Genomic DNA, 27,052 nt, shown 5'->3' with positions numbered 1-27,052 from the left:
CACCGTCATGTGTGCTCAGAGCATTTTTAAGTCTATCGTAGGGTGCTGGGAATCTTCCTTTTAAAATCTCCCTGAGATTGCTGTCCTGCTTCTGGGCCTGCACTAAATCCTCGATGTTAGTCTGCGAGACCTGAACTGCATTCACTGGTGCGCTCTCGGGGGGTGTCCAAAAATATCGTGCCTGGAACCTGAAGCCAGTGAGTCGGCTTTTGCATTTCCAGGGGGGGAGGAACGATGGTGACTACGAACTTTAACTATTCCAAAAGTCCTGCCCTGTGCTTTTTCTAAAATGTGACGGAGCAATGGGGCTGAGGGGAGGGGTTTTCCGTCTGCGGAAACAAAACCTTTTGCTTTCCCCAGGGGTAGGAATTCTGTACGGCTGTTGCAGACATAGAGACTGTCCGAGTATATGTCTGCTGGGCTGGGGAAGGAATCTGGGTGTTCTACAATGTACGCCACGGCTGCTAGTTCTGCTGCCTGCGCACCTAAGTGTCCTGGAAGTTTTATTGCAATTTCTTCTAGGGCGGTCCTCGACATAAATGCCGCAACCTGTTATGCGCTTCCCTTCTAATATTGTGGAAGATCCATCCACATATATTCTTATGGGTTCACACGTGTCTGTGTGCTGGGGGCTCTGGGGTGAACTACCTATCTTTCTGGGGGGTGTTTTCGCAATAAAGGGGCATGTGTTGTGGTGCGGTGAGATGATTTCATATTCATGGGGGGTGCCTGGGTACTGTAGGTTATCTGCTAAGAAAGTGTGGGTCTTGGTCCTTTTAACAGTGGTGTCCCATCCCTGCAAAAGAAGGGTCCATCTGGCTGCTCTTATTTGACTGACTGTCAAATAAGTCGTCCGTCCAGTAAACATTGGGTGGGGGTGTGTTCCGTCAGGATTGTGATGGGGTTCAGTCCGGTTATGTATGAAAAATATTGTACTGCCCAAAAAACTGCAAGCAGGTGCCTTTCACAGGCCGAAAATCCCTGCTCCACAGCATCTAATACTCTGGAGGCATAAGCCACGGGCCTTAACTGTTCATGCCGTTCCTGGAGGAGCACAGCCGAAAGGGTGCGGTCTGTGCTTGCTATCTCTATCGTATAGGGGGAAAGCGGGTCTGGAACTTGTAGTGCCGGGGCTGCTATGAGGGCTCTTTTCAACGCATCCACAGCATCCGTATGTTGCGGAAGCCATTCCCAGGGGGCTCCTTTCTTTAGGAGGTCTGAGAGGGGTGCTGCCTTGCTGGTGAAACCATCAATGTGGTTTCGGCAGTAGCCAACCAGTCCTAAAAACAACCGGAGAGCTGAAACATTCTGGGGAAGGGGCCATTTGGCAATCGAGTCAATCCTTTTATGCTCGATCTCGCGTTTACCATGTGTGATAATTGTACCCAAATATATCACCTTGTTTTCCAAAATCTGGGCCTTTTTGGGGTCTACTTTACAACCAATTTCTTCTAGGAGTTCCAGGAGTTCGGCCAGAAGCTCGATGTGCTCTGCCTTGGTGTCTGTCTGCAGTAATAGGTCGTCCACATACTGGACCAGACATTCGGGGCGAGAAAATTTTGACAGACCATTTGCCAACTGTCGGTGGAAAATGGAGGGAGAGTTGTGGAATCCTTGTGGAAGGCATGTCCACGTGTACTGCTGATTTTTAAAAGTGACGGCAAATTTGTATTGGCACGCTTTTGCCAATGGAATGGACCAGAATCCATTACTGACGTCCAAAACCGTAAAGTGTCGTGAGTTGAGTCCCTGTTTGAGCATGGTCTCGGGACTTGTGGCTTCCGTGGGGGCTGCTGCGGGGGTGATTTTGTTGAGTTCCCGGTAATCGATGATCAGTCGCCATGATCCATCGGGCTTTCTCACTGGCCAAATCAGGGCATTATTAGTGGAGGCTACTGATCTGAGTATGCCCTGCTCTAATAAGCTGTCGATAATTTTTGCGATTTCTCCCTCTGCCTCTTTGGGAAATCCGTATTGCTTTTGGGGTCTAGGGTCAGGTCCTATGGTTTGAACAGAACCAGTCATCCGGCCACAGTCGTGTTTGTGGGTCGCGAATGCTCTCCTGTTCTTTTGTAAAACTGCCCTAACCTGCTTGTCTGTGCTAATTGTGGTCGTCAAACCAAAATTTGCCTACTGCACTAATCTTGTTGGCGTATTCTCCTACTGTGAGCGTTGCGGGGGCTCTTGCAGATTTTGCCATTCTCCAGACACATTGATTGACTGGATCAAAGGATAGGTTGTGGGAATTCATAAAATCTATGCCTAAAATGTGTTCTGCTGTGTGGGGTAGATCGACTAAAACTATGGGGTGCTTGGTGGTGATGTTGCCGATTTGAATGGGTACAGGGGCTGCGATGTGTCCCTGCTGTGAGTGGCCTGTAAAGCCGCTGAGGGTGATGGTGGCTGTAGTGGGCCACGTGTGTTTCTCGAATATGGTGGAGGAATTTATTGTGGTGCGGGACCCTCCTGTGTCCCAGAGAAACTCGATGGGTTGTCCCCGTATCTTTGCTGCAACTACTGGTCGGCCGGACCTATCCCAAAGGGTGTCGCAGACCCAACTGGGGGAGCCCGAACACCGTCAGTCCATTCCGTTCAGGTCCGTCTGATCTGAACGGGTGCTGACGCTATGTATTGGCTCTGTCCTAGTCTTATTCAGAGTGCCTGCCTGCTGGGCTCTCTGTGGCTTTCGTGGGGCATTGCATTCTCGTGTCCTAACTGTCCACAGTTGTAACACTCCTGTGGCTTTTGTGGGGGGCTGTTCCTGCCTTCATTTACCCATGCGGGGTTCTGGTGTGCCTTAACTGTGTGTATGTCTGTTCCGCCTGCTGTTCTTCGGGATTTTTGTTCGTGGGTTTGTTTTCAACAGATTGCTCCCAGGTGCGGGACAATCTTTTTACAACCTATTTCTCATTGTGAGCCTCCTCTGAGGGATCATAAGTGGCACAAGCTTTTTGTCCTGTTTCTGTGGCATGGGAGATAAGGGTGCGGGTCCATTTGGCCATGTTGTCTGGGGACAAATGGGCGCGGTCTAAGTCTCCGAAAACTGCTGCGAAATGGATCCACAAGCGTCCAGCAAACGCTGTGGGGTGCTCGGTTTTCTTTTGCCTGCACTTATTGAGGCCATCTACGGGGTTACCCCTGTTATACCCGATCGCGTCTAGGATCGTGGTATGCATTTCTGCAAGGGTGCCTCCTCCTACATTCTGTGGGTCGGGAAGGGCTGCTACGACCGAAGGGTCTAAACTCAAAACTGTGAGCTTTACTTGCTCTCACTCATTCAGGCCGTACATGGTAGCCTGCTGCTTTGCTCTGGCAAAGAAGTAGTGGAGGTCTGAGGTGGGGAGGAACGGTTGATTTTATCGTACGCGTCCCGTAATTGGGTCACTGTTAAGGGGGTGGTGTACAGAAATTCCGTGTCGTCCGATGTGGCTGTGCGGTGGGTGGTGACTGGGTTCATTAGAGCCTGAACTATCTGCTCTGTGGGGGGTTGGGGCGCTTTTCTCTTCTGGGGCTTTCCCTGCGCACATGTTCCCTGAACATATCTCTGCGCTGTCTCACTCAATTCTTCCCAATCAGGGCCGTCTTCCTCATTTAACTGTGATCCAAAGGTTTCCTGGAATCCTTTTTGAACTGAAAGCAGAGTTTGCAGTTCTGCAATCTGCTTCCGGCACTTTACGTGGTCTAATGAGCTTTGTCTTTGCTCCGTGGTGGCAGCATGGAGTGCTCTTAACGCTGCCTTCAGGTCACTATACTGCCTCTGCAATGCCTCTACCTGCTTCTCTGTTTCCTCTCGTACCAGGACTGCACGTTGCGTGTCCTGATAGGCCTTTTCGTTCTGGGATTGGAAGCTGCTTAGGTGCGCCAGACAAGACTGGTGTGCCCACTTGGCATCATCCACCTCTTCATCCTTTGCTAACTTCCTCCTTAACTCTACATTCTCTTTCTCTTCCTCACTGACATCGACCTTGCTCATTCGATGTATGCCTTCTATCTCTTTCCGGAGCATCCTAACGACCTCCTCTGTGCCTCGCAATTGTGCCAAACAGGACATGATTGCCATCGGCTTGCGAGCTTTTCCCAAGCTTTTCTTATGGATTTCGCTCAGGTTCTCCCACCAAGTATGTCCTATACTCCCGGGTCCTGTTTCCTCATTGTTACAGAATTCGCTCCAAAGGGGCCATCCTTTCCCTTTGAGGTACTTTCTGATTTCCTCTTCCCAAACGGGACACTGTCCTCCTCTGCTGCTGGTCGCTGCGACCACAAATTCCTCAGGGTTCATGAGGCGTTGCATTGCCTGCATTGCCATCTTTCCTCTCTAAATACTTCTCTTAAAATTTGGAACAAGGGGTATTAAGGCGGTGCTGTAATTACGGGTACGGCTTTCGCTATTTTCCGAAATACAAACTCCCGACAGTTTTGTCGCAACAAAAAATCTATCAGTTTACCTTATAGCCCTGTTAGTTACGCATGCATTAACACACTTCCGAATTATGAGGATTGATCAGAACTGCTTGAACACTTGTGGTTTTTCTGTTCCCAATTGGATTTCTAATTCAAATTTTGGGTTATCCCGGAGTGGTTAAGCCACTTCTAGATCGGGTCCCGTCAGGATGTCGCCAGTAATATGTTGCTAACTTTTGGTTGGTTCAATTGGCTCTGTTTTATAACCTTTGCTCTAGAGTCGCCAGGTATCTTTCTGATACCGCCACGAGGTTCAAGTTCAAGTAATGATCAATAACTCAACACACCAATTAGTAAGATTCAAATCAAAACACATTTATTATACACAGTAAATCGCTACTCATGCATAAACTCTACTTTCTAGGCTATTTCTATCACTAACATGCCTATACTTAGCTTCGGACTGGCCCACCAGGTCAGGGGAACAAATGGCCTTTCGTTCGGGTTCTGAGTCTGCAGGATTCAAAGGCTGGTATGGACTGGTAGCTAGGAACGCCTGTCTCGTAGCGAGCGTTGACTTGAGACTGACTTGCTTGGAGGCCGCTGGACAGTTCACTCTCAGGGGTTGCGTCACGTTGCTGAGTGACCCTGTCAAGAAGGACGATTTGAACTTGGGGGCTTTACTTTATAGTCCCCAGGGGCTTCCCGCCCTTCGGGGCGGACCCCGTACCTGGTTTCAAGTGATTGGACTTTGTTCCAATCGCTTGGTTCGATTTCTCCAATACTGGAGCTGTTCCCTGATCGTTGGGCAGTCTTTAAGTGTCCGTTAACCTCTTTTGTGTTGGCTTCTGCTGGCGCCGAGGAGTCTGGCTTGGCCTTGTTTACCTCAAAATGTTTCGATTGCTCCCGGGGATCGCTCATTACTATGTAGATGGCTCCTACATTACTATGCAGATGGCTGCTTGTATCGATGCTGTCTGGGTTTCTGCAGAGTCTAATACACAGTAAACTTGCACCTGCTAGTTTTTGCCTGTGTTGGCTGAATTTCCCTTCAGCCCTTGCGGTTCTCCATTTTAAGTCGGGAAGTGGCCAACTCAGGTGGCAACAACGGATAGGAAACTCTGACTGCAGCAGTGTCAGGCAATCTTAAAAGCATCTCGGACAACCCAGTTAAGGCGTGACACTGAGAGAAACCTGGATGTTTTTATTCAAGTTGTCTCACATGGATTCCACACCATGGCAGTCTGTCCTTGAGTGTATCCTGCTACCCCTACCTCATTAAGTCCTCCATTAAACTGAACATGAATATGTCCTTCCAGATAGGAGACCTGACATCTCTTATGATTCAGTTCATTCCACAATATAGCCACACAATTCAAGATAGAAACGGCAGTCTTTTACGAAAGAAAAAGACTTGCATTTCTATAGCGCTCTTCATGACCTCATGACATTCCAAAGTTTTTTATACCCAATGAAATACTTTTGAAATGTAGTCACTGTTATAAAAACAGGAAACACGGCAGTCAATATGCACACAGCAAGCTCCCACTATCAGCAAAGCCATAAATAGCCAGATAATCTTGTCTTATTGTTGTTGATTGAGGGGCATATTTTGGTCAGGTACGGGGAGGATTCATCTGCTCTTTTTCGAAACAGTGCCATGGGATCATTTGAGTCCAACTGAGGAGGCAGGCAGGGCCTCGGTTTAAAGTCTGAATACATCAAGGGGGCTGCCAGCACCCAATGAGGAAAGCAGCAAGAATGGGGAGGAAGTCAGCAAAGAATAAAAATAACTGAGGCAACTTACGTTGACTTGATGTCATTTTAAACTGTTCTGACTGGCTACAGCAAACAGGCCGCACTTAATTAAAATTTCACATAGACTGTTCCAAAATAATTAGTTACCCTTAAAAATGTGACTTTGTAAAAATGGTGCTCTAATATATTTTAACATACAATTACTGTTGTTTTAATGATGCAACTATGCTCTTGAAAATCTTTCATGAGTAAAAATATAGACCTAGTTTATCTTACTGTCAGCTGAGTAATAAAATGAGAGTGAAGTGCAATCTGAGCAGCACTTATGAATCCAGCAATGAGACACATAATATAATCAAAAACAGTGCAAAGAACTGGGTATTACATAATGCAACTCACACTTGACATTTTTAGTACCTCAATTACTTTGGTACTACAATTTTTAATTAAAAAGAGAAATGAAATGTTTGCCCATATTATTGCAGATTTTATATATACAACTGTTTATTGCTAGTTACTTTGGTACACAGAGTAACAGTCATCTTATCAAGCTATATACATCTTAGTCCTTCCATCAAATTCCCTGTTGTTGTACTTTACCTTGACTATGTTGCAAATATGTGAATTGTTCCACATTCAATTTAAAAGTTCCGATGAGATGGCCCAACTGAGAGATTAAAGTCAGGCGACACGGTGACACAGTGGTGAGCACTGCTGCCTCACAGCGCCAGAGACCTGGGTTTGATTCTGACCTCAGGTAACTGTCCGTGTGGCTTTGCACACTCTCCCCGTGTCTGCGTGGGTTTCCTCCAGGTGCTCCAGTTTCCTCACAAAGTCCAAAGAGGTGCAGATTTGGTGGATTGGCCGTGATAAATTGCCCTTAGGTGGAGGTAGGGGGATAGGGTGGAGGTTTGGGGCCAGGTAGGGAGCTCTTTCAGAGGGTCGGTACAAACTCAAAGGGCCAAATGGCCTCCACCTGCACTGATCCAAAATGATTGTTTGTCACAGTTGATTGAATAATTGATTGGAAATTGTTTTGCACTTGCAGTTCGGTTTATACAATTCTGTTGAGCTGCAAATCTAGTGTTCTCTTTATTTTTGCGCAGCCTGCTTATCGCATTGCGCCGTCTCTTTAAGGTTGCTGTGCAGCTGCGCACATCCATGTCTTAGTGGAAACAGTGGTTATGGGCGGCCTGTTTGTTGCACTGTACGGTATATTCTGGACTGCAGTTCAGGCATGCAACCACGCAGCTAAGAGGGAACACTACCAATTATACATTTACGTTCTGGACTTAAATCTTCTCTTTGTTTTATTGAATTGAAACTAATTGCATAACAATAACTGAGTTCAATTTTGTAGCACCTTTAACATAGTAAAATGTCCCAAGCACTTCACAGAAACATTTCAGACAGAATCTAACACCGAGCCATAGAAAGAGCTATCAGGACAAGTGGCCGAAAGCTTAGTTAAAAAGGTAGATTTTAAGGAGCGCTTTAAAGGAGGAGGGAGATGTAGAGAGCTCAGGAGGATTAGAAAGGGATTAACAGTCTCTAAATTCAGGAAACCCATCTACTGGCATATCTGACCACTTCCTAGGCAATTTGGATAATGTATAGAAACCTTAGAGGGCTTGATAGGGTAGATGCTGAGAGTCTGCTTCTCCTGGATGGAGAGCTTAGAATTAGGGATCATAGTCTCAGGATAAGGGGTCGGCCATCTGCTGATTTTTTTCACTGGTTGTGTTGGACATTGGCAGGCATCTTAATGTTTTCAGGTGCAACTTCAAACTGAGATTAGGATCAAGATAAGCAGAGATTTATTCACTCAGCGGGTTCTGTACCTTTGGAAATCTCTGCCCGAGAAAGTGGTGAATGCTTAGTCCTTGAATACTTTCACGATTGAGATTGTTAAGCTTTTGGATACTAAGAAAACCCAGGGATTTGGGAATAGGGCGGGAATGTGGAGTTGATGTAGAAGATCAATTATCTTATGCAATTGTGGCGCAGGCTCGAGGGGCCACATGGCCTACTTGTGTTCCCATTTCACATGTTCTTTATTAATAATGATCTTTATTGTCACAAATAGGCTTACATTAACACTGCAATGAAGTTACTGTGAAATGCCCCAAGTCACCACATTCCAACGCCTGTTCGGGTACACTGAAGGAGAATTCAGAATGTCCAAATTACCTAACAGCATAAAAGCAAAGTACTGCGGATGCTGGAATCTGAGCATCTGAAAGCTTTGACAAAGAGTCATCGGACTTGAAACGTTAGCTCTTTTCTCTCCCTACAGATGCTGTCAGACCTGCTGAGATTTTCCAGCATTTTCTCTTTCGTTATCTAACAGCACGTCTTTCGGGACTTGTGGGAGGAAACCGGAGCACCCAGAGGAAACCCAGGCAGACACAGGAGAATGTGCAGACTCCACACAGACAGTGAACCAAGCCAGAATCGAACCTGGGACCCTGAAGCTGTGAAGCAACAGTGCTAATCACTGTGCTACCGTGCCGCCCACGGTAAGAAGCGTATTCTTAAAAATTAACTCATTGTTTACTGCTGTCTGGGAAAGGAACAAATTACTGTTTCTGAATGGGTTAAAAGTAGAATGCTAAAAAATAGATATGGGTGTTTGAAAGTTTATGTCCGGCTTGTAAAGTTCCCAATGAAGGGATCTATTTTGGAATACAGGAAAGCATCCCAAGAATAGTAGAAAATCAAGAGAGGAACATCATAAAGTAATCTCATTCGCTGGAGAAAAAGTACTGGGAAAACTAATGGAGCTAAAGACTGACACGTCCCCTGGACCTGATGGGTTTTAAAGGTAAAATCTGCACAGATAGTTGATGCCTTGGTCGTGATCTTCCAAAATTCCCTAGATTCTTGAAAGATCCAAACAGATTGAAAAACTGCAAATGTAATAGCTCTGTTCAAGGCCAGTTAGTCTGTCATTAGGAAAATGCTAGAGTCCATTATTAAGGAGGTAGCCGCAGGATATTTAGAAAATCATAATACAATCAGGAAGTGTCAGCTTGGCTTTGTGAAGGGGAAGTCGCGTTTGAAACATTTATTAGAGTTATTTGAGGATGTAGTAAGCAGGATGGCTAAAGGAGAACCATTAGATGTAGTAGTGTATTTGGATTTACAAAAGGTATTTGAGAAGATGCCATGTAAAAGGTTATTGCACAATGTAAGAGCGTTGGAAGTGATAAATGAGATAGGAGGTTGACTAATTTACAGGAAATAAAGAGTTGGGATTAATGAGTCATCTTCATCTTGGCAAGCTGCAACAAGTGGAGTGCTGCGTGGATACAAAGGAACATAGGAATTAAGAGCAGAAGTAGGCAATTCAGCCCTTCGAGCCTGCTCCGCCATTCAATCAGATCATGGCTGGACTTCCGGTGGCGACTATGAGGGAGTAAGTCGCACATTTGGTGGCTCTCGATCCGGTCGGACCTTTGGACTTTTTTCCCTGACTTTTTTGTACTTTTGAGCGCTGGATCGGAAGGCATAGGCACTCAGGCACTGACTCCAGATATAGGTGTATGGAATTAAGAAGCAGAAAGAATCGCAAACAGTTGAAGAAGAGGGCAAACAAGGGCAGTGTAGAAGCTGCTGCTGAGGACAATATGGCCGATGTCCGGACCCCGCTGCAGACAGCCCACCCAACAACGGAGCATCTGCTGAAGGTCATCCAAGAGGGCTTCACCATGCTGAAACGGGACAGTTTAGACCCGATCCAGAAATCAATCGAGCGCCTGGAGCTCAGGCTGGATGTCCAGGATCGGATGATCCAGAAGCTGGAGAAAGTGCTGGAGGAGCACCAAATGGTGGTGGAGATGGGGAGGCTGAAAGACCAACAAAAAAGGCTTTTGGAAAAGGTGGAGGATCTGGAAAATAGGTCCCGTCGGCAGAATTTGAGAATCGTTGGTCTCCCGGAGGGGGCTGAGGGAGAGGTTGCCGCCGTGTCTGTGGCAGATATGTTCCAGAAGCAGTTGGGGAATGATGTCGTCCCTCGCCCATTGGAGGTGGATAGGGCGCACAGAGTGCTGGCGAGGCAGCCGCGAGCGGAGGCCCCCCCCGAGCGATGGTGGTCAGGTTCCACAGGTTCCTGGACAAGGAGCGGGTGCTACAGTGGGCCAAGCGCACGCGGAGCTGCAATTGGAACAATAGTGTCTTGCGCATCTACCAGGACCAGAGCGTGGAGGTGGCCAGAAGGAGGGCAGGCTACAGGCAAGTCAAAGAGATACTATTTAAGAAGCAGGTGAAGTTTGGGCTGCAATACCCGGCGTGCCTTTGGGTCACGCACGAGGGACGGCACCATTACTTTGAGGAGCCCGAGGACGCGATGGACTTCGCCAAGAGAGAAGGGCTGGTGCTGAACTGAGGACTTTTTGGACTTATGTTAAAAAGTTACTAAGCAATGTTAAAACATTTTTCTTGTTTCGTGTTCTTTTTTCTTCTGTATTCGAGTTTTTGTTGGAAAAGCTGGGGGCTTTTTGTATCCTGATTGGGGTGGTTGGAAGTGCCTATTACTTATTTTGTATTATTTGATTTGCACTAGCGTTGGGGTTTTCTTTGTTTCTTGTTTTTTTTTTCAGAGCAATTGCTCGAGGATGGCTGGTTTGGGGAAGTGGTTTTGATGGGCGGGGGGATGGGTCAGAGGGAACAATAGGTGGGTGACTTGTTGGCGCCGGAGTCGAGAGTTACCAGGCTAGCCGGGTGAGCTGGTCTACGGAAGCCAGGCGGGGGTATATAGCTAGTTTAAGGCAGGAGTTAGGTTACAGGGCGCTGTTGCCAGGGTGGGGAAGGGGGGTAGTTGATCTGCTGACGAGGGAGGGACTTGGGTTTGGTAACATGGAGGCGGTCGGAGGTGGGGGCTGCCAGGAGGCGGGCCAGGGGAAGCGCGACACAGGGCCTAGGGGCGGCCCCAAGAAAGGAGATGGCTGATCGGCGAGGGGGGCACGGTGCTCCTCAACCAGGCTGATCACCTTGAACGTTAGAGGATTAAACGGGCCGGTAAAGAGGACATGTGTGTTCGCGCATCTGAGGGCGCTGAAGGCGGACGTAATAATGCTTCAGGAGACTCATCTGAAAGTAGCTGACCAGGTCAGATTAAGGGAGGGCTGGATTAGCCAGGTCTTCCACTTGGGGCTGGACACAAAAACCAGGGAGGTCGCGATTTTGGTTAACAAACGGGTGCAATTTGAGGTGGGTAGCACAATCTCAGATGAGGGAGGCAGATTTGCTTTGGTGAGTGGCAAGTTCGAGGTGATGAGGGTAGTTTTGGTCAATGTATAGGCTCCAAATTGGGATGATGTGGATTTTATTACGAGACTGCTTGTGAAGATACCTGACCTGGACTCGCACAGGCTTATTATGGGAGGTGATTTTAACACAGTCCTTGAACCCGGCCTACACCGGTCGTGTTCAAAAACGGGTAAGATGCAGGCAATGGCAAAAGAACTGAGGGGGTTCATGGAGCAAATGGGGGGGCCAGATCCATGGAGGGCTAGTCGGCCGACGGGGAAGGAGTTTTCGTTCTATTCACATGTTCATAATGTATATTCCCGAATTGATTTTTTCATCATGAGCAGGGATTTGCTGGCGGGGCTGACAGACATAGAATATTCGGCGATCGCTATTTTGGACCATGCTCCACACTGGGTTGATCTGCAGGTCTGCAAGGAAAGTTTTCAGCGCCTTCAATGGAGGCTAGAGGTCGGTTTGTTGGCGGACGAGGCGGCGTGTGAGAGGGTGAGGAAATGTAGGCAAAACTACCTGCAGGTCAATGATACAGGGGAAGTCTCAGCTGCGGTGCTCTGGGAGGCGCTGTAGGCAGTGGTGAGAGGGGAGCTGATCTCGATTCGAGCACATAGGGACAGGATGGACAGGGCAGAAACGGACCGACTGGTGAAGGAGATTTTACAGATAGACAGAGAAATGCGGAGACCCCGAGGGTAGAGCTTTTAAGGGAACGACGAAGGCTACAGACTGAGTTTGGGGTGTTGTCCACAGGTATGGCTGGCACAGCAACTGAGGAAGAGGGAGGCGGCTAGGGAAATAGGGAAGGTAGTCGACAGGGGGGGGGGAAACTTGGTAGGAGATCCGGCAGGGCTGAACAAGGTGTTCAGGGAATTCTATAGTCAGCTTTACACCTCGGAACCCCCTGCGGGGCCGGAGGGGATGAGGCGCTTTCTGGATGGACTGACCGTCCCAAAAGTGGGTAGGGGGTTGGTAGACAGGCTGGGGGCCCCGATTAGGACCGAAGAAATATTGGGGGGCTTGAGGGCCATGCAATCGGGGCCCTCAAGCCCCAGGGCCGGATGGGTATCCGGTGGAGCTTTATAAAAGGTTCTCTGAGATAGTGGGGCCGATGCTAGTTAGGGTTTATAATGAGGCAAGAGACAGAGGGGTTTTACCCCCGACGATGTCACAGGCCACCATCTCCCTGATATTGAAACGGGACAAAGACCCGGAGGCATGTGGGTCCTATAGGCCGATCTCTCTGCTCAATGTAGATGCAAAAATACTAGCCAAGCTCTTGGCTGCTAGGATTGAGGACTGTGGGCAGGACGTTATTATGGAAGATCAAACCAGGTTCGTCAAGGGCAGGCAATTGGTGGCCAACCTAAGGAGGCTGCTGAATGTGATCAGGATGCCCCCGGAGAGTAGGGAGGTAGAGGTAGTTGTGGCAATGGATGCCGAGAAGGCTTTCGACCGGGTTGAGTGGGACTATTTATGGGAGGTGCTGGGACGATTTGGGTTCGGGGAGGGCTTTATCAACTGGGTCAGGCTGTTGTACCAGGCTCCGGAGGCTAGTGTAAGGACGAATAAGACGATGTCTGACTATTTTAGACTGTACCGAGGGACAAGGCAGGGGTGCGCCCTCTCCCCACTGCTGTTTGCGCTAGCAATAGAGCCGCTGGCAATTGCCCTGAGAGCTTCTAGGGGTTGGAAGGGGCTGGTAGGGGGGGGTTGAACACAGAGTTTCATTGTACGCCAACGACCTGCTCTTGTACATCACGGATCCAGTGGCTGGGATGGATGAAATCATGGGAATCCTGAGGGAATTCGGCCGGTTCTCGGGGTATAAACTGATCATGGCAAAAAGTAGTTGTTTGTAGTCCAGGCGAGGGACCAGGAGGGACGGCTTCGGGGGCTGCCGTTTAGGTTAGTAGGGGACAGTTTTAGATACTTAGGGATACAGGTGGCGCAGGACTGGGGCCGGTTGCACAAGTTGAACTTATCTCGGTTGGTGGAACAAATGAGGGTCGAGTTCCGGAGGTGGGATGCGCTGCCACTGACGCGAGCGGTGAGAGTGCAGACGGTTAAAATGACGATCCTCCCGAGATTCCTGTTCGTATTCCAATGTCTCCCCATTTTCATTCCGCAGTCCTTTTTTAAGAAGGTCAATAAAATGATTATGGGATTTGTGTGGGCGGGAAAGTCCCCGCGGGTGAGAAGATTGATGCTCGAGAGGAACCGAGGGGAAGGGGGGCTGGCCAATTACTACTGGGCGGCCAACATAGCTATGATAAGGGAGTGGATGGTGGGTGCAGGGTCGGTTTGGGGGCGGGTGGAGGCCGCTTTGTGCAGGGGCACCAGTCTGGCAGCCCTGGTTACGGCACCCCTGCCGCTCCCGCCGGCACGGTACTCCACCAGCCCTATAGTGGTGGCGACTTTGCGGATCTGGGGCCAATGAAGAAGGCATGTGGGGGAAGTGAGGGCATCAGTTTGGCCCCCAATTTGCGTCAATCACCGGTTTGTCCCGAGGAATATGGACGGTAGGTTCCGAACATGGCGGAGGGCTGGGATTGAAAGGAAGGAGGATCTGTTCTTGGAAGGGAGCTTCCCGAGCATGAGGGCGCTAGAGGAGAAATTTGGGCTGACGAGAGAGAATGATTTTAGGTACTTGCAAGTGCAGACTTCCTACGCAGACAGATTCCACCCTTCCCACGCCTGCCACTTAGGGGGATCCAGGACAGGGTAGTGTCCAGTGGATGGGTGCGGGGGGGGGGGGGGGGGGGGGGAGGGGAGGGTCTCAGATATATACAAAGAACTTATGGGGGCAGAGGAGACGCAGACCAAGGAGCTGCAGACCGAGGAGCTGAAGCTTAAGTGGGAAGAGGAGCTCGGAGGTGAGATAGAAGAGGGCTTATGGGCGGAGGTGTTGAGTAGGGTAAACGCGACCGCAACATGCGCTAGGCTCAGTCTGATTCAATTCAAGGTTGTCCACCGGGCCCACATGACAGTGGCCCGGATGAGTAAATTCTTTGGACTGGAGGACAGGTGCGCCAGATGTGCGGGAGGATCAGCGAACCATGTCCACATGTTCTGGGCATGTTCGAAACTCAGAGGGTACTGGCAGGGATTCGTGGACGTTATGTCCCGTGTACTGAAAACAAGGGTGGTGATGAGTCCAGAGGTGGCAATTTTGGGGGTTTCGGAGGACCCGGGAGTCCAGGAGGAGAGAGAGGCTGACGTTTTGGCCTTTGCTTCCCTGGTAGCACGGTGACATAATCTGCTGGCAAGGAGGGACTCAAAGGCCCCGAAGTCGGAGGCCTGGCTATCGGATATGGTGAGCTTTCTCGGTCTGGAGAAAATTAAGTTCGCTCTGAGAGGGTCACTGTCTGGGTTCGTCTGGAGGTGGCAACCATTTATCGACTTCTTCGCGGAAAATTAATCGTCAGTAGCGGGGGGGGCTAGGGCAACGTAGATTAGGGGGGCAGTTAGGCGGGTCCTTGTAGGTGGGGAGCTGGTTTTTGCACTATGTTGATTGTTCTTTGCACACTGTTTTGTATTGTTGTTGTTTACTAGACCAAAATACTTCAATAAAATTGTTTATCAAAAAACAAAATCAGATCATGGCTGATCACTTTCTGGTCTCAAGTCCACCTCGCTGCCTGTTCCCCATCCATTTTTTTCTTTTTAAAATCAGAAATATATCTTTCTCCCTCTTGAAATCATTTCATGATTCAGATTCCACTGCAGTATGGGGCAGCGAGTTCCACAAATTCACCACCCTCGAGAAATAGTTCCTCCTCATCTCAGTTTTAAATTTACCACCTCTCAACCTATATTCTGTGACCTTTTGTTCTAGATTGCTCCACAAGGACGAACATTTGGTCTACGTTTACTTTATCGATCCCTCTTAGTATTCTATATACCTCGATCAGATCCCCTCTCATTCTTCTAAACTCCAGTGAGTATAAACTCCAGCGAGTATAAGCCCAAACTCCTCATACGTTAACCCTTTCACCCCCGGAATCAATCTGGTGAACCTCATCTGAACTGGCTCAAATGCCTCCACATCCTTCCTCAAATAAGGAGACCAAAACTGGACACAATAGACCAAATGTGGTCTCATCAACAATACATTTGCAACAACACCTCTCTACTTGTTTAATCCAGTCCTTTTGCAGTAAACACTATCAATAGTAATGACCTGGACAAAGAGACAGACTGTATTACAGCTATATTTGCTGGTGATGCAATGATAGGTAGGAAAACAAGTTGTGAGGAGGTTACAAAGAGTCTGCAAAGGGATATAGATAGTTTCAGTGGTTGAACTAAAAATTGGCAGATGAGTATAATGTGAGAAAATTAGAGGTAATTTACTTTAGTAGGAGGAATAGAAAAGCATTAAATTACTTAAATAGAGAGAGATGCAGAATGCTGGGGTGGGATTTGGGTCTCAAGAGGTTAGCATGCAGGTACAGCAAGTAATTAAGAAGACAAACGAATGTTGGCTTTTATTGCAAGGGGGATGGAGCATAAAAGTAGGAAAGTCTTGCTACAACTATACACGTGAGACTGACCAGGCGCACTGTGTACAATTTTGGTCTCCTTACCTGGAAGCAATTCAGAGAAAGTTCACTCGGCTTATTCCTGGGATGAAGGAGTTGACTTACAAGGAAAGATAGAACAGATCTTGAAACAATATGTTAAGTAGTCCAACGAGGGAAGAGGCCTTACTGGACCTGGAGACAGAGAGTTGGGGGAAATGGGTCTTTTTCGGAATGGCAAGATGCAACTAGTGGGGTGTCACAGGATTCGGTCCTTGGGCCTCAGCTATTTACAATCTATATTAACGACTTGGATACAGGGATAGAAGGTTCTATAGCCAAATTTGCAGATGACACAAAAATAAGTCAGCAAGTTGCAATGAGGAAATAAGAACCTTACAAATGGTTATAGAGAGGTTAGGAGAGTGGGCCAAAATGTGGCAAATGGAGTTGAAGTGTGAGATCATGCACTTTGTTCGATAAAATGGAAGGCAACTTATTATCTAAATGGAGAAAAACTTCAGGGTGTTCCGATGGAGAGGGATCTGGATGTCCTCGTGTATGAGCCACAGAAAACTAGCAGCATGGTGCAGCATGTAATAAGGAAAGCAAATGGAATATTGGTGTTTATAGCAAAAGGATTGAGTATAAAGGTAAGGAAGTGTTGTTGCAACTGTACAAGGCATTGGTGAGACCGCACCTGGAGTATTGGTCCCCTTATTTGAAAAAGATGTAGTGGCATTGCAGACAGTTCAGAGGAGGTTCACTAGATTGATTCCAGAGATGAGGAGAGATTGAACAGTTTAGGCTTGTACTCTCTCGGGTTTAGAAGAATGAGAGGAGATCAACTGAGGTATACAAGATGCTAAAAGGTATGGATAAAGTAGACATGGAGCACTTGCTTCCTCTTATGGGGCATTCTAAAATGAGAGGTCATAATCTTAGAATAAGAGGCAGCAAATATAAAACAAATTTGAGGAGAAACTACTTCTCCCAAAGGGTTGTGAATCTGTGGAATTCTCTACCTCAGAGTGCGATGGATGCTGGGATAGTGAGTACATTTAAGGGAGGAGTTAGACAGATTTTTAATTGCTAATGGGTTGAAGGGTTATGGAGAATGGGCAGACAGGGAGTTAAGGCCGTGATGGTATCAGCTACGATCACATTGAGGGTGTTGGGCTCGGGAGGCTAAATTGCCTACTCCCGCTCCTAGTTCATGTGTTCTAGGGAGGAGATGCTCTGGCTGATTTTGCAATCCAGCTCTTGGTCTGGAACACAGTAGGTAACAGACGAGGAACATATCAGCCATGATCGAATGGTGGAGCAGACTCGGTGGCCCGAATGGCCTAATTCTGCTTATATCTGGTATTTGGGAATGAGCCCGGCCAGGTGGTCGAAATTTCAGTAATGGAGCATTTCAGGAATAGTGACCATAATTCCTGAAGTTTTACGGTACTTGTGGATAAGTAGTCCTCGGGTGAAGGTGCCAAATTAGGGGAAGACTAATTCCAACAATATTAGGCAGGAACTGAAGAATTTAGAGTGCGGGTGGCTGTTTGAGGGCAAGTCAACATCTGACATGTGGGAGTCTCTCAAATGTCAGTTGATTAGATTTCAGGACCAGCATGTTCCTGTGAGAATGAAGGATAAGTATGGCAAGTTTTGGGAACCTTGAATGACGAGGGATATTGTGAGCCTAGTCAAAAAAAAAAGGAAGCATTTGTAAGTTCTAGAAGGCTGAGAATAGACAAAGCCCTTGAAGAATATAAATAAAGTAGGAAGGAACTTAAGCAAGGAGTCAGGAGGCTAAAAGGGGTCATGAAAAGTCCTTGGCAAACAGGATTAAGGAGAATCCCAAGGCATTTTGTACGTACATAAAGAGAAAGAGGGTAGCCAGAGAAAGGGCTGGCCCACTCAAGTACAGAGGAGGGAATCTATTCGTGGAGCCAGAGGAAATGGGCGAGGTACTTTGCATCAGAATTCACCAAAGAGAAGGACTTGGTGGATGCTGAATCTAGGGATGTCTCCTTCATTTACCGTGCTCTACCGCTACATCTAGTTGTATCCCCAGGAGGCACATCAGAGGTGGAGGCAACCTGCTGCTTCTCAGTCCTGTGGTCTTTGATGCCCTTGGCAGGTGTCCTCTGGGGGGCCTGGAGCCAACGTGTCCCAGCCAACTTACTGGCATCGCTGTGCCACCCTGCTCTACCTGTTGACGTTGAGATGTGCTGGTGCCAGGAGAGGAGGGGATTTGGGTGAGTTGGAAACTGTCGCCGTCTCCCTGGTGGCGGGCACTGGGTTGGCCTCCAGTACTTCCTCCTCCCGCATGGTGCCCGGAGGTCCTTGGGAGTCTCCATGGGATGGAGGGGCAGCTGAGTGAGCTCCAGAGCCTCTGCGTCATCTGGCTCTGCTGGTCCTGGCGCCTCCCCATTGTCTGCACCATGGTATTGAAGCCCTCGGCGATACTCCTCTGTGACTGGGGCATGCTCTGAAGATCCTCGGCGATGTCCACCTGTCTCTGGGAGACATCCCTTAGCGACTGGGATATGATCTTGAGACCCGCAGCATTGTCAACTCTGACTGAACCACACCTTGACCACCACCACTCATGACACTGACCTCGTGCTGCAGGTTTTCCACTGTGGTCGCCACCCTAGCAGTGTTGACCTCGGTGCCAAGCATTGCTGGCGCTTTCTCCTGCGCCCGTAGCCTTTGGGACTCCTCTAAACGGTTATGCACTTGCCGGAGTGTCGCTGACATCCCCCCCCCTGAATCTCATGGCTATGCCCTAGAGTCTGCATCAGCTCCGGGATAACCTTGCTCAGAGGCTCAGCATCTGACTGGGACTCAGGTCTCCGACTGCTGACTCCCTTGGATGCATCAACAACTAGGTGGTGCTCGCAGATTGTGCCCCAGAAGCCTGTCCACTAATGTCACCATTGAGGTGTGTGTCTCTGCACTGGTGAAGGGTGGGGATGACAGCTGTGAGGGCTCGATGGTGATCTCCTTGGTGCTCCCATCCAAGATGTTCTCTTAGGTGACAGGGGCAGGGCGACCCTTGATAGCCCAGCCCCATCAGGCAGAAATCCTGCGAGAGAATTGTTATGGGCCAGGCTTTAGAAAACACCAAAGTATATCATGGAGTTCACCTGACCTATAACTGTTTCTTGATTTTGGTTACGATGAGCACAAGACCTGCCTTTCAGGTGTTATTCAACAGAGTTCTTAGGCACTTTTAATCAAAAAAACTGGCTTTATTCTAAGAAATTAGTTAATATTTGTATAAACAGACACAGCAAGAACTTTTAGCAATTACAAACATACAGAACCCACACAGCTACAGTAATCTATGTATAACCCTTAATGAATTCCCCCTTAACTGTTCCGATTCAATAACAAAATCCAAGTAATATCATAAACCCCTTTTCAAAGGTGTGGCCCAGCACACGGCATTCTTACTGGTATAAGGCGTGTTATTGATACTCTGTTCCCCTTTTCAAACAGCAGATTTGAATTACTTCCGGAAAGCAGTTATCTCTTTTAAGTTGTCAAGCAGTCTGGAAACAGCTTTTAAAATGAAGATAGAGAAACCCTTCTTTCAACCTGTGCAGTTCAAACCAGTCCAAACGCAAAGCGAAAGTAAAAACTCACAGAGCCACAACCCAGCTCCACCCACACAATGACATCACTGAAGCCATGTGGTAAGACAAAAACATTTCTTAAAGGGACATTCCCATGACAGAATGGACATGTGATCAGTGAGAGGGAAGAATAATTCTGCCTGTCACAAACAAATCAGTTGAGGGGTTGTGCTGGTGAGTGCCAGGGTGTGCTGGGGCACAAGTGCGCTGATGTGTGGGAAGGAAGGGGGGGTATGTTGGTGCCAGTTGCCAACTTGTGAGGGGAGTGGTTGAAGTAAGGGGCTGGCAGGTGGGTCTGATGCCACGGGATCGGTGTTAACTTGCCCTTAGGGCCCCGTGGAGGTCATTGGTCTTCTTCCGACATTGTACAGCGGTCCCCGGTCCTGCTGCCCGAACTGACAGCCGCTGCCACTACTGCCCAGGTGACATTGACGGCCCTACAACTGGTCTTCCAGCCCCACTTGGGGAACAGGGTATCCCGTTTCCACGGTGTCCAGCATGCATGGCCAGGTCGGCATCCCTGAAGTGTGGAGCAGGTCTACGTGGTGTCTGGGAGTTAGTTTGGAGGGCGCATTAATGAGCAGCTCGCCTTTGTTAGCGGGGAGATGCCGGGTGTGTTTCCAACGAGTCAATTGGAGGGATAGCCAATTCTGCCATAAAGCACGTGGGGTACCATTTCCAGCATTAAGTGCCATTAAATAGGGGCCGCGGTCTCACCAGCACTGCTGTCAGGAAGCACCCAAGGAGTCGCGCCTGCGTGACACTTCGAACCTTTCGCGTTAAATCGCGCCCGAGCTGTCTAGAACTTTGACCCTTTGGGTTTCAATTCCTCCACATTTCCACCTCATTATTACTTTTAAAAGTTCCCCCCCCAAAGTCCTGATATTGATCCTTTTTTTGGCCCCACATGTAAATCTCTATTTTCCTCTTCCACTGGTCATTTTTTCCCCTTATTTCTGCCCTTTAAATGATTATAGAATAGAATCAGAGAATCAAATTTCTACAATACTGTACAGAAGGAGACCATTCGGCTCATCGGCCCTTGGAAAGAGTACCCTGCCGAGGTCCACGCCCCAACCCTACCCCGTAACCCCACCTAACATTTTGGACACTAAGGGGTCATTTAACATAGCTAATCCACCTAACCTGCATATCTTTGGACTGTGGGAGGAAACTGGAGCACCCGGAGGAAACACATGTTGCAGATGTTTTGAAGTTGAAGTTTTTCCCCAGGGGATCAGGAGATACTTATTACATGGACCAAATTGACTATTTCTGTGCTATATATCCTAAACAGTGCATTTAGGTGTTTATGCTCCACTCGTGTCTCCTCCCAACTTTCCTTGTCTAAATCTATGATCGTAACACTCTCTTCCTTTCTCCCTCATATGATTGGCTAGTTTCCCCTTCAATGCATCTATCTATACAATTCACTTCAACCACTCTGTGTGCTAGAAAGTTACACATCCACAACCATAAACTGTTTGAAACTTGCAGTGAGTTCCTGAACAATCATTTTAAACATCTACTAGCTACAAGGGAAAAATTGTGGCTATTTTCATCAGAACAGAGAGGATTGCCGGGTGATTCGATAGAAGTGTTTAAAATCATAAAACGTAGGGAGGAATAGATAGAAGCAAACTGCTCCCAGTGATTGAGGACTCTCGGGTGTGAGGACAGGTATATAAAATGACATTTAAGAGGTTTAGGATAGAGAACAGGAGAAATCTTTCTTACACTATGGAACGCACTCTCAGAGTTAATGACTGATACTATGGAACGCACTCTCAGAATTAATGACTGAAGCAGAGACCATGGGTGGAATTTAGTACCCTCCTCTGTGGTGCGTTGGCGGGGGGCGCTGGAGGATGGCAAATGGGGACCCCGTGGCTTTCCTGCCTCCACTCTGGTTAAGTCCGGGGATGGACAGCTCGTGGATGCCTTTCTGCCCCGCCACTAATTGGGGCCCTTATGTGGGCAATTGATGCCCACTTAAGGGCTGCATCATGCCACCACTGGTATTAACCCAGCAGTCACAAGAAACAACCCTGTGTGAGTTTGCCTGCTGGCTCCCGGGAGGAGCAGGCATCCCTCATTCAAAGGCACTTAATGCCTGATCAAGGGGCCCAGCATGGAGAAGGGTAGGTTTCACTGAAATCCACCTCCAGCCCTTTCTTTCCTCCCATGTGACAATAACCGTGACTTCCCTCCAAGTCAACTGTGGCCTGGGATCCAACAACAATGCTAGGCCTTAGGTTTTTGTACTGGCAGCAGCTAGAGACTTTGCCATACAACAGAGATGCCAGCTTCTGATTGGTCAGCAGCTCTCAGTGGGTGGGTCCTCCACACCCTGGGGTCTTGATCCAGGTAGGCATGCCACTGTCCAGTAAATAGCCTGAGGATGTGGAGTTCTTGTGGGTCAGTAGCGGTGTCCCTACCTCTGAGCTAGAAGTTCTGGGATTGGGTACCACTCTGGCACCTGATGGCCACGTAAGTGCATTCATAACATGGCCAACCAGGGTGATTATCAGGTGGTAGGAGCGGGCGGGTTGCCTGGTCAGCCAGAACTCAGTGGTAGCTGCAGCGTAATAGTCTCTCCATGTTAAAATACTCCACATTCAGGTTCCTGCACTCCATGGCAAGTGTTCTCCTCACTTCAAAGGACTACCAATCATCAAACAAGTGTCTGAGTGGCACTTAATTCAGCAGGCCTACACTAAAACACTAAAAGAGGCAATGTGGGTCTCTTACCACTTTCCAGTTGTTGGAGGGAGGAGGTTGCAGGATTGGGGGGGGGGGGGGGGTTGTCCAGTCACCCCCATTAAATACCGCACCAGGTTAACTAGGTAGCTGAATGAAAGATGAATCAGAAGACGATAAATGGAAACGTTTCACATCTGTGACTCATTCCCTGTATCCTGTGAACATGGACTGACAGCCTGTTTCCATATTGTAATTTCTATTTAATTCTGTGTCGGTTCGTTTCTAATTGAAAGGGGTAATTCATACAACTCAAACAACATTACCCTAAACGAAAGTTCCAGATTTTCTCCTCCCCAAACATCCATACCACTGTCGTACTGCCCAAGATCGTTAAAGTAATTTCTGTTCATTGCAAATAGTCCCCCTGCCATTGTAGGTGACCTGATGAGAGGACAGAAGAATAAAAGAAGAAACACTTGTTAGTGCAACAATAAACCACTGCTGCAGATCTGAGCAAAATCATTTAGGTGTTTCATACATTGCGTCTCCTCATAAGGCAAAATTAATGATATGATTTGAAACATGATTCCCTCCCATTCTCAAGGTTATGAGGAGTTATGGAATTCACAATTTTAAAATAAAGAGAACCAAAACCATAAATTTGACAAAACATGAGGTGTTTTTACTTTGTGTTAACCTACGGCTGTTAAATCCAGTTGCGTTGTGTTATCAATCAAGGACCTGCCTTCTCAATGCCGGGCCCCTTTGATCAGGCATCGAGTGTCTTTGAATGAGGGATGCTTGCCCCTCACTGGAGCCCGCAGGCAACCCTGCGCGGGGTTGTTTTTGTGACTGCTGGGTTAATAAAACTATTTTGGTCCAATGTATTTTCAGTTATATTCTGGGGAGAGAAAACGTGCGCCTTGACAGGGATGGAGAACTGCAGCAGGATAAACTGATGGGAAAGAAGAAGGAGGAGAGGACCAACATATTCCAGGGAGTAGGAAAAAAGAGAGTACTAGGCATTTAATCATACAATTGTAGCATATGCATAAGAGGAATTATATCAATGGTTTACAGGTGAAAACAAATTATGGGGCATGGTGGACTGAGGCAAAGAATTGTAAGACTTTACAAGTGGACAGAGTGACAGAGAAGTAGGAGTTGCAGTTCAACAATTTAGTAAACCATGAAGAGCGTCCATACCGAGTTCTAGAAAGAAATAAAGTTTTATTACAATAACTATAATTGACACGGCACAAAAGATCCCAGTCAGGTCTCTCCTCTGTACCCAAATTGGCTGCCGTTATACAAAAGTTTAGCTATATACGGCTTAGGGTTCCCTACCCCGTTTAACGGGGGAGCTTGTATTCAGCGAGATTCACGGGGAGTTTAATCATTTACACTTCGGAAGTCCCGTGCAGGTTATGACAAGGAAGAAATTAAAGTGGTACAATTTGAGAACAAAACTGTAGAAACTCTAGTCTAAATTGTAAATCTTTTTAACATAGTAAAGGAACACGTAAATTCAGGGGTATGAGTGCATAGACTTTGGGGATGAGAGGAGCAATATCTTAAGATAGCTGGAAAAAGACCCGGGGTTGTACGAGAAATATTTTTACACAGTGTGTTACTATGACCTGGAATGTATTTCCTTACAGAACGGGAGAAGCAGAATCAATATTAATTTTCAAAATGGAATTGGATATACTTAAAAAAGAAAGCTTTGTAGGCCTTTGGGGGGAAAAGAGCAGGAACGAGTGGGACTAATTGGACAACTCTTTCAAAGAGCTGGCACAGGCATGATTGGCCAACTGTCCTTATGTGGTGTAAGACTCGACAGGGAACTCAAAGAATGCTATCAGAATTCTTGGTTTTACGCTTAAAGACACTGAATATAAAGGCCTGGAAATGATGTTGAATTTGACAAAGACTTTTGGAAGTACAGTTGAATGTTGTCTGGGTACCTATTATAGTTAAATTTATTAAAGTAACAATTATTTTTCCAATTAAGGGGCAATTTAGCATGGCCAATCCACCTATCCTGCATGTCTTTGGGTTGTGCGGGTGAAACCTACGCAGACACGGGGAGAACATGCAAACTCCACAAGGCCAGTGACCCAGGGCTGGGATTCAAACCCGGATCCTCAGCGCCATAGGCAGCAGTGCTAACCACTGTGCCACCATGCTGCCCACTATTATAGTAATTTAGCTCAGCTGCCCGGACAGTTGGCTCATGATGCAGAATGAAGCCAGCAACGCGGGTTCAATCCCCGTACTGGATGTGGTTATTCTCAACCTTGCCCCTCGCCTGGGATGTGGTGATCCTCAGATTAAATTACCACCAGTCAGCTCTCCGCACTCAAAAGGGGAAAGCAGCCTATGGTCATCTGGGACCACGGCGACTTTATGTTACTTTCATAGGAAGAATAAAACGATGCAGAAAAGTTCAATGTAACAATATTAAGAAGAAATGACGATAGTAATAAAGAAAGGCCTGAGAGAATAGATATGTTTAACTGGAACAGAGAGCATAAAGGAGGACTGAACTGGAAAATTGAAATTTCTGAGATTTTAAGTAGTGAAAGATTACTTAAACTGGCCCGTGAATTGTTAACAAGAACTTATTTGCTGAAGTTTATCACTGAAAGAATGAATGGCATCTTAAAAGTAGTGAGTAGATTATCAAATGCTTTATCATAAGTGGTGTTGGACCAGATGTACAAAGATCAAAAGAGAACAGGGGGAAATATTTGACCTGGAAGAGCAGGATCTTAAAATCACATTGTCATAGACCTCAAATGATGAGGACAAAGAAAGGTACAGCGCAGGAACAGGCCCTTCAGCTCTCCAAGCCTACACCGACCATGCTGCTCGTCTAACCTAAAACCTTCTACACTTCCAGGTCCATATCCTTCTTCCCATCCTATTAATGTATTTGTCAAGATGCCCCTTAAACATCACTATCGCCCCTGCTTCCACTGCCTCCCCCGGCAGCGAGTTCCAGGCACCCACTACCCTCTGTGTAAAAAAACTTCCCTCACACATCTCCTCTAAACTTTGCTCCTCGCACCTTAAACCTATGCCCCCTAGTAATTACCTCTTCTACCCTGGGAAAAAGCTTCTGACTATCCACTCTGTCCATTCTAACAGGTTGCCCTCAACCTCTGGTCGTTCCAGGGAGAACAAACCAAGTTTATCCAACCTCTCCTCATAGCTAATGCCCTCCATAATCAGGCAACATCCTGGTAAACCTCTGCGTACCCTCTCCAAAGCCTCCACATCATCCTGGTAGTGTGGCGACCAGAATTGAACACATTGCAAGTGTGGCCTAACTAAGTTTCTATACAGCTGCAGCATGACTTGTCAATTTTTAAACTCAATGCTCCTGCCGATGAAGGCAAGCATGCCGTCTGCCTTCTTGACTTCCTTCTCCACCTGCGTTGCCACTTTCAGTGACCTGTGGACATGTACACCCAGATCCCTCTGCCTGCCAATACACTTAAGGGTTCTGCCATTTACTGTATATTTCCCACCTGTATTAGACCTTCCAAAATGCATTACCTCACATTTGTCGATATTAATCTCCATCTGCCGTCTCTCCGCCCAAGTCTTCAACTGATCTATATCCTGCTGTATCCTCTGACAGTCATCACTATCCGCAATTTGACCAATCTTTGTGTAGTCTGCAAACTTACCAACCAGACCAGTTACATTTTCCTTCAAATCATTTATATATACTACAAACAGCAAAGGTCCCAGCACTGATCCCTGCGGAACGCCACTAGTCACAGTCCTCCATTCAGAAAAGCACCCTTCCATTGCTGCTCTCTGCTTTCTATGACTGAGCCAGTTCTGTATCCATCTTTCCCGCTCACCCCTGATCCCGTGTGACTTCACCTTCTCTACCAGTCTGCCATGAGGGTCCTTGTCAAAGGCCTTATTGAAGTCCATATAGACAACATCCACTGCCCTACCTTCATCAATCATCTTCGTCATTCCTCGAAAAATTCTATATTGTTAGTGAGACATGACCTCCCCTTCACAAAACCATGCTGCCTATCGCTATTACGTCCACTTACTTCCAAATGGGAGTAAATCCTGTCTCGAAGAATCCTTTCCAATAATTTCCCTACCACTGACATAAAGCTCACTCACCGGCCTGTAATTTCCAGGATTATCCTTGCTACCAGTCTTGAACAAAGGAATAACATTAGCTATTTTCCAGTTCTCTGGGACCTCCCCTGTAGCCAGTGAGGATACATAGATTCCTGTCAAGGCCCCATGCAATTTCCCCCCCTTGCCTCCCTCAGTATTGTGGGGTAGATCCCATCAGGCCGTGGGGACGTATCTACCTTAGCAGGTCAGCTAATTGCTGCTTGAGCGAAGCAAAATTATATCTCTTGCATATTGAAGTTTTAAGAAAATATTGGGTTACTACTTGATTGCTGCAGTCGGTCCTTCTGGTCCATTCAGCATTGAGGCAGGCACTGGATCCCACTTGAAATGCAGACCCCAGTTAAATCCACCCCTCACAATTGGGGAAGAACTGTAGATTAGTGTGTCAGCATTGATGATGTCAATCACTGGGCACACCACTGTCTTGCGATCCTGCTTAATTGGAGCCAAAAGCGGTTGAAGCCACATCTCATTCACCTCACAGTGACTGTCAAGAAACACCAGTACATCTCCTGTGGAAGAGAAATGATAAAAATTAGGTTAGAGAACTGATCTCTCCTATTAAGATACTCTGGTTTTAAC

General features: G+C 47.4%; 1 protein-coding gene across 5 annotated transcripts in view; it reads right to left on the bottom strand.

Annotated features, from left to right (window-relative positions):
• The window catches only part of galnt11 (UDP-N-acetyl-alpha-D-galactosamine:polypeptide N-acetylgalactosaminyltransferase 11 (GalNAc-T11)), a 375,834-nt gene that overhangs the window by 55,378 nt on the left and 293,404 nt on the right, over positions 1–27,052 (bottom strand). For all 5 annotated transcript variants that reach the window (XM_072508170.1, XM_072508174.1, XM_072508171.1 and 2 more), the window contains 2 exons: positions 26,733–26,982; positions 22,615–22,732 (listed from right to left, as the gene is read on the bottom strand). In XM_072508170.1, the coding sequence (XP_072364271.1) occupies positions 22,615–22,732; positions 26,733–26,982 (368 nt within the window). The remainder of the gene's footprint in view (positions 1–22,614; positions 22,733–26,732; positions 26,983–27,052) is intronic.

The sequence above is a fragment of the Scyliorhinus torazame genome, chromosome 6 (genome assembly GCF_047496885.1).
Source record: "Scyliorhinus torazame isolate Kashiwa2021f chromosome 6, sScyTor2.1, whole genome shotgun sequence".
Taxonomy (NCBI): domain Eukaryota; kingdom Metazoa; phylum Chordata; class Chondrichthyes; order Carcharhiniformes; family Scyliorhinidae; genus Scyliorhinus; species Scyliorhinus torazame.
The sequence above is the reverse complement of the archived record's forward strand: the minus strand, read 5'-3'. Positions and strand labels throughout refer to the sequence as shown.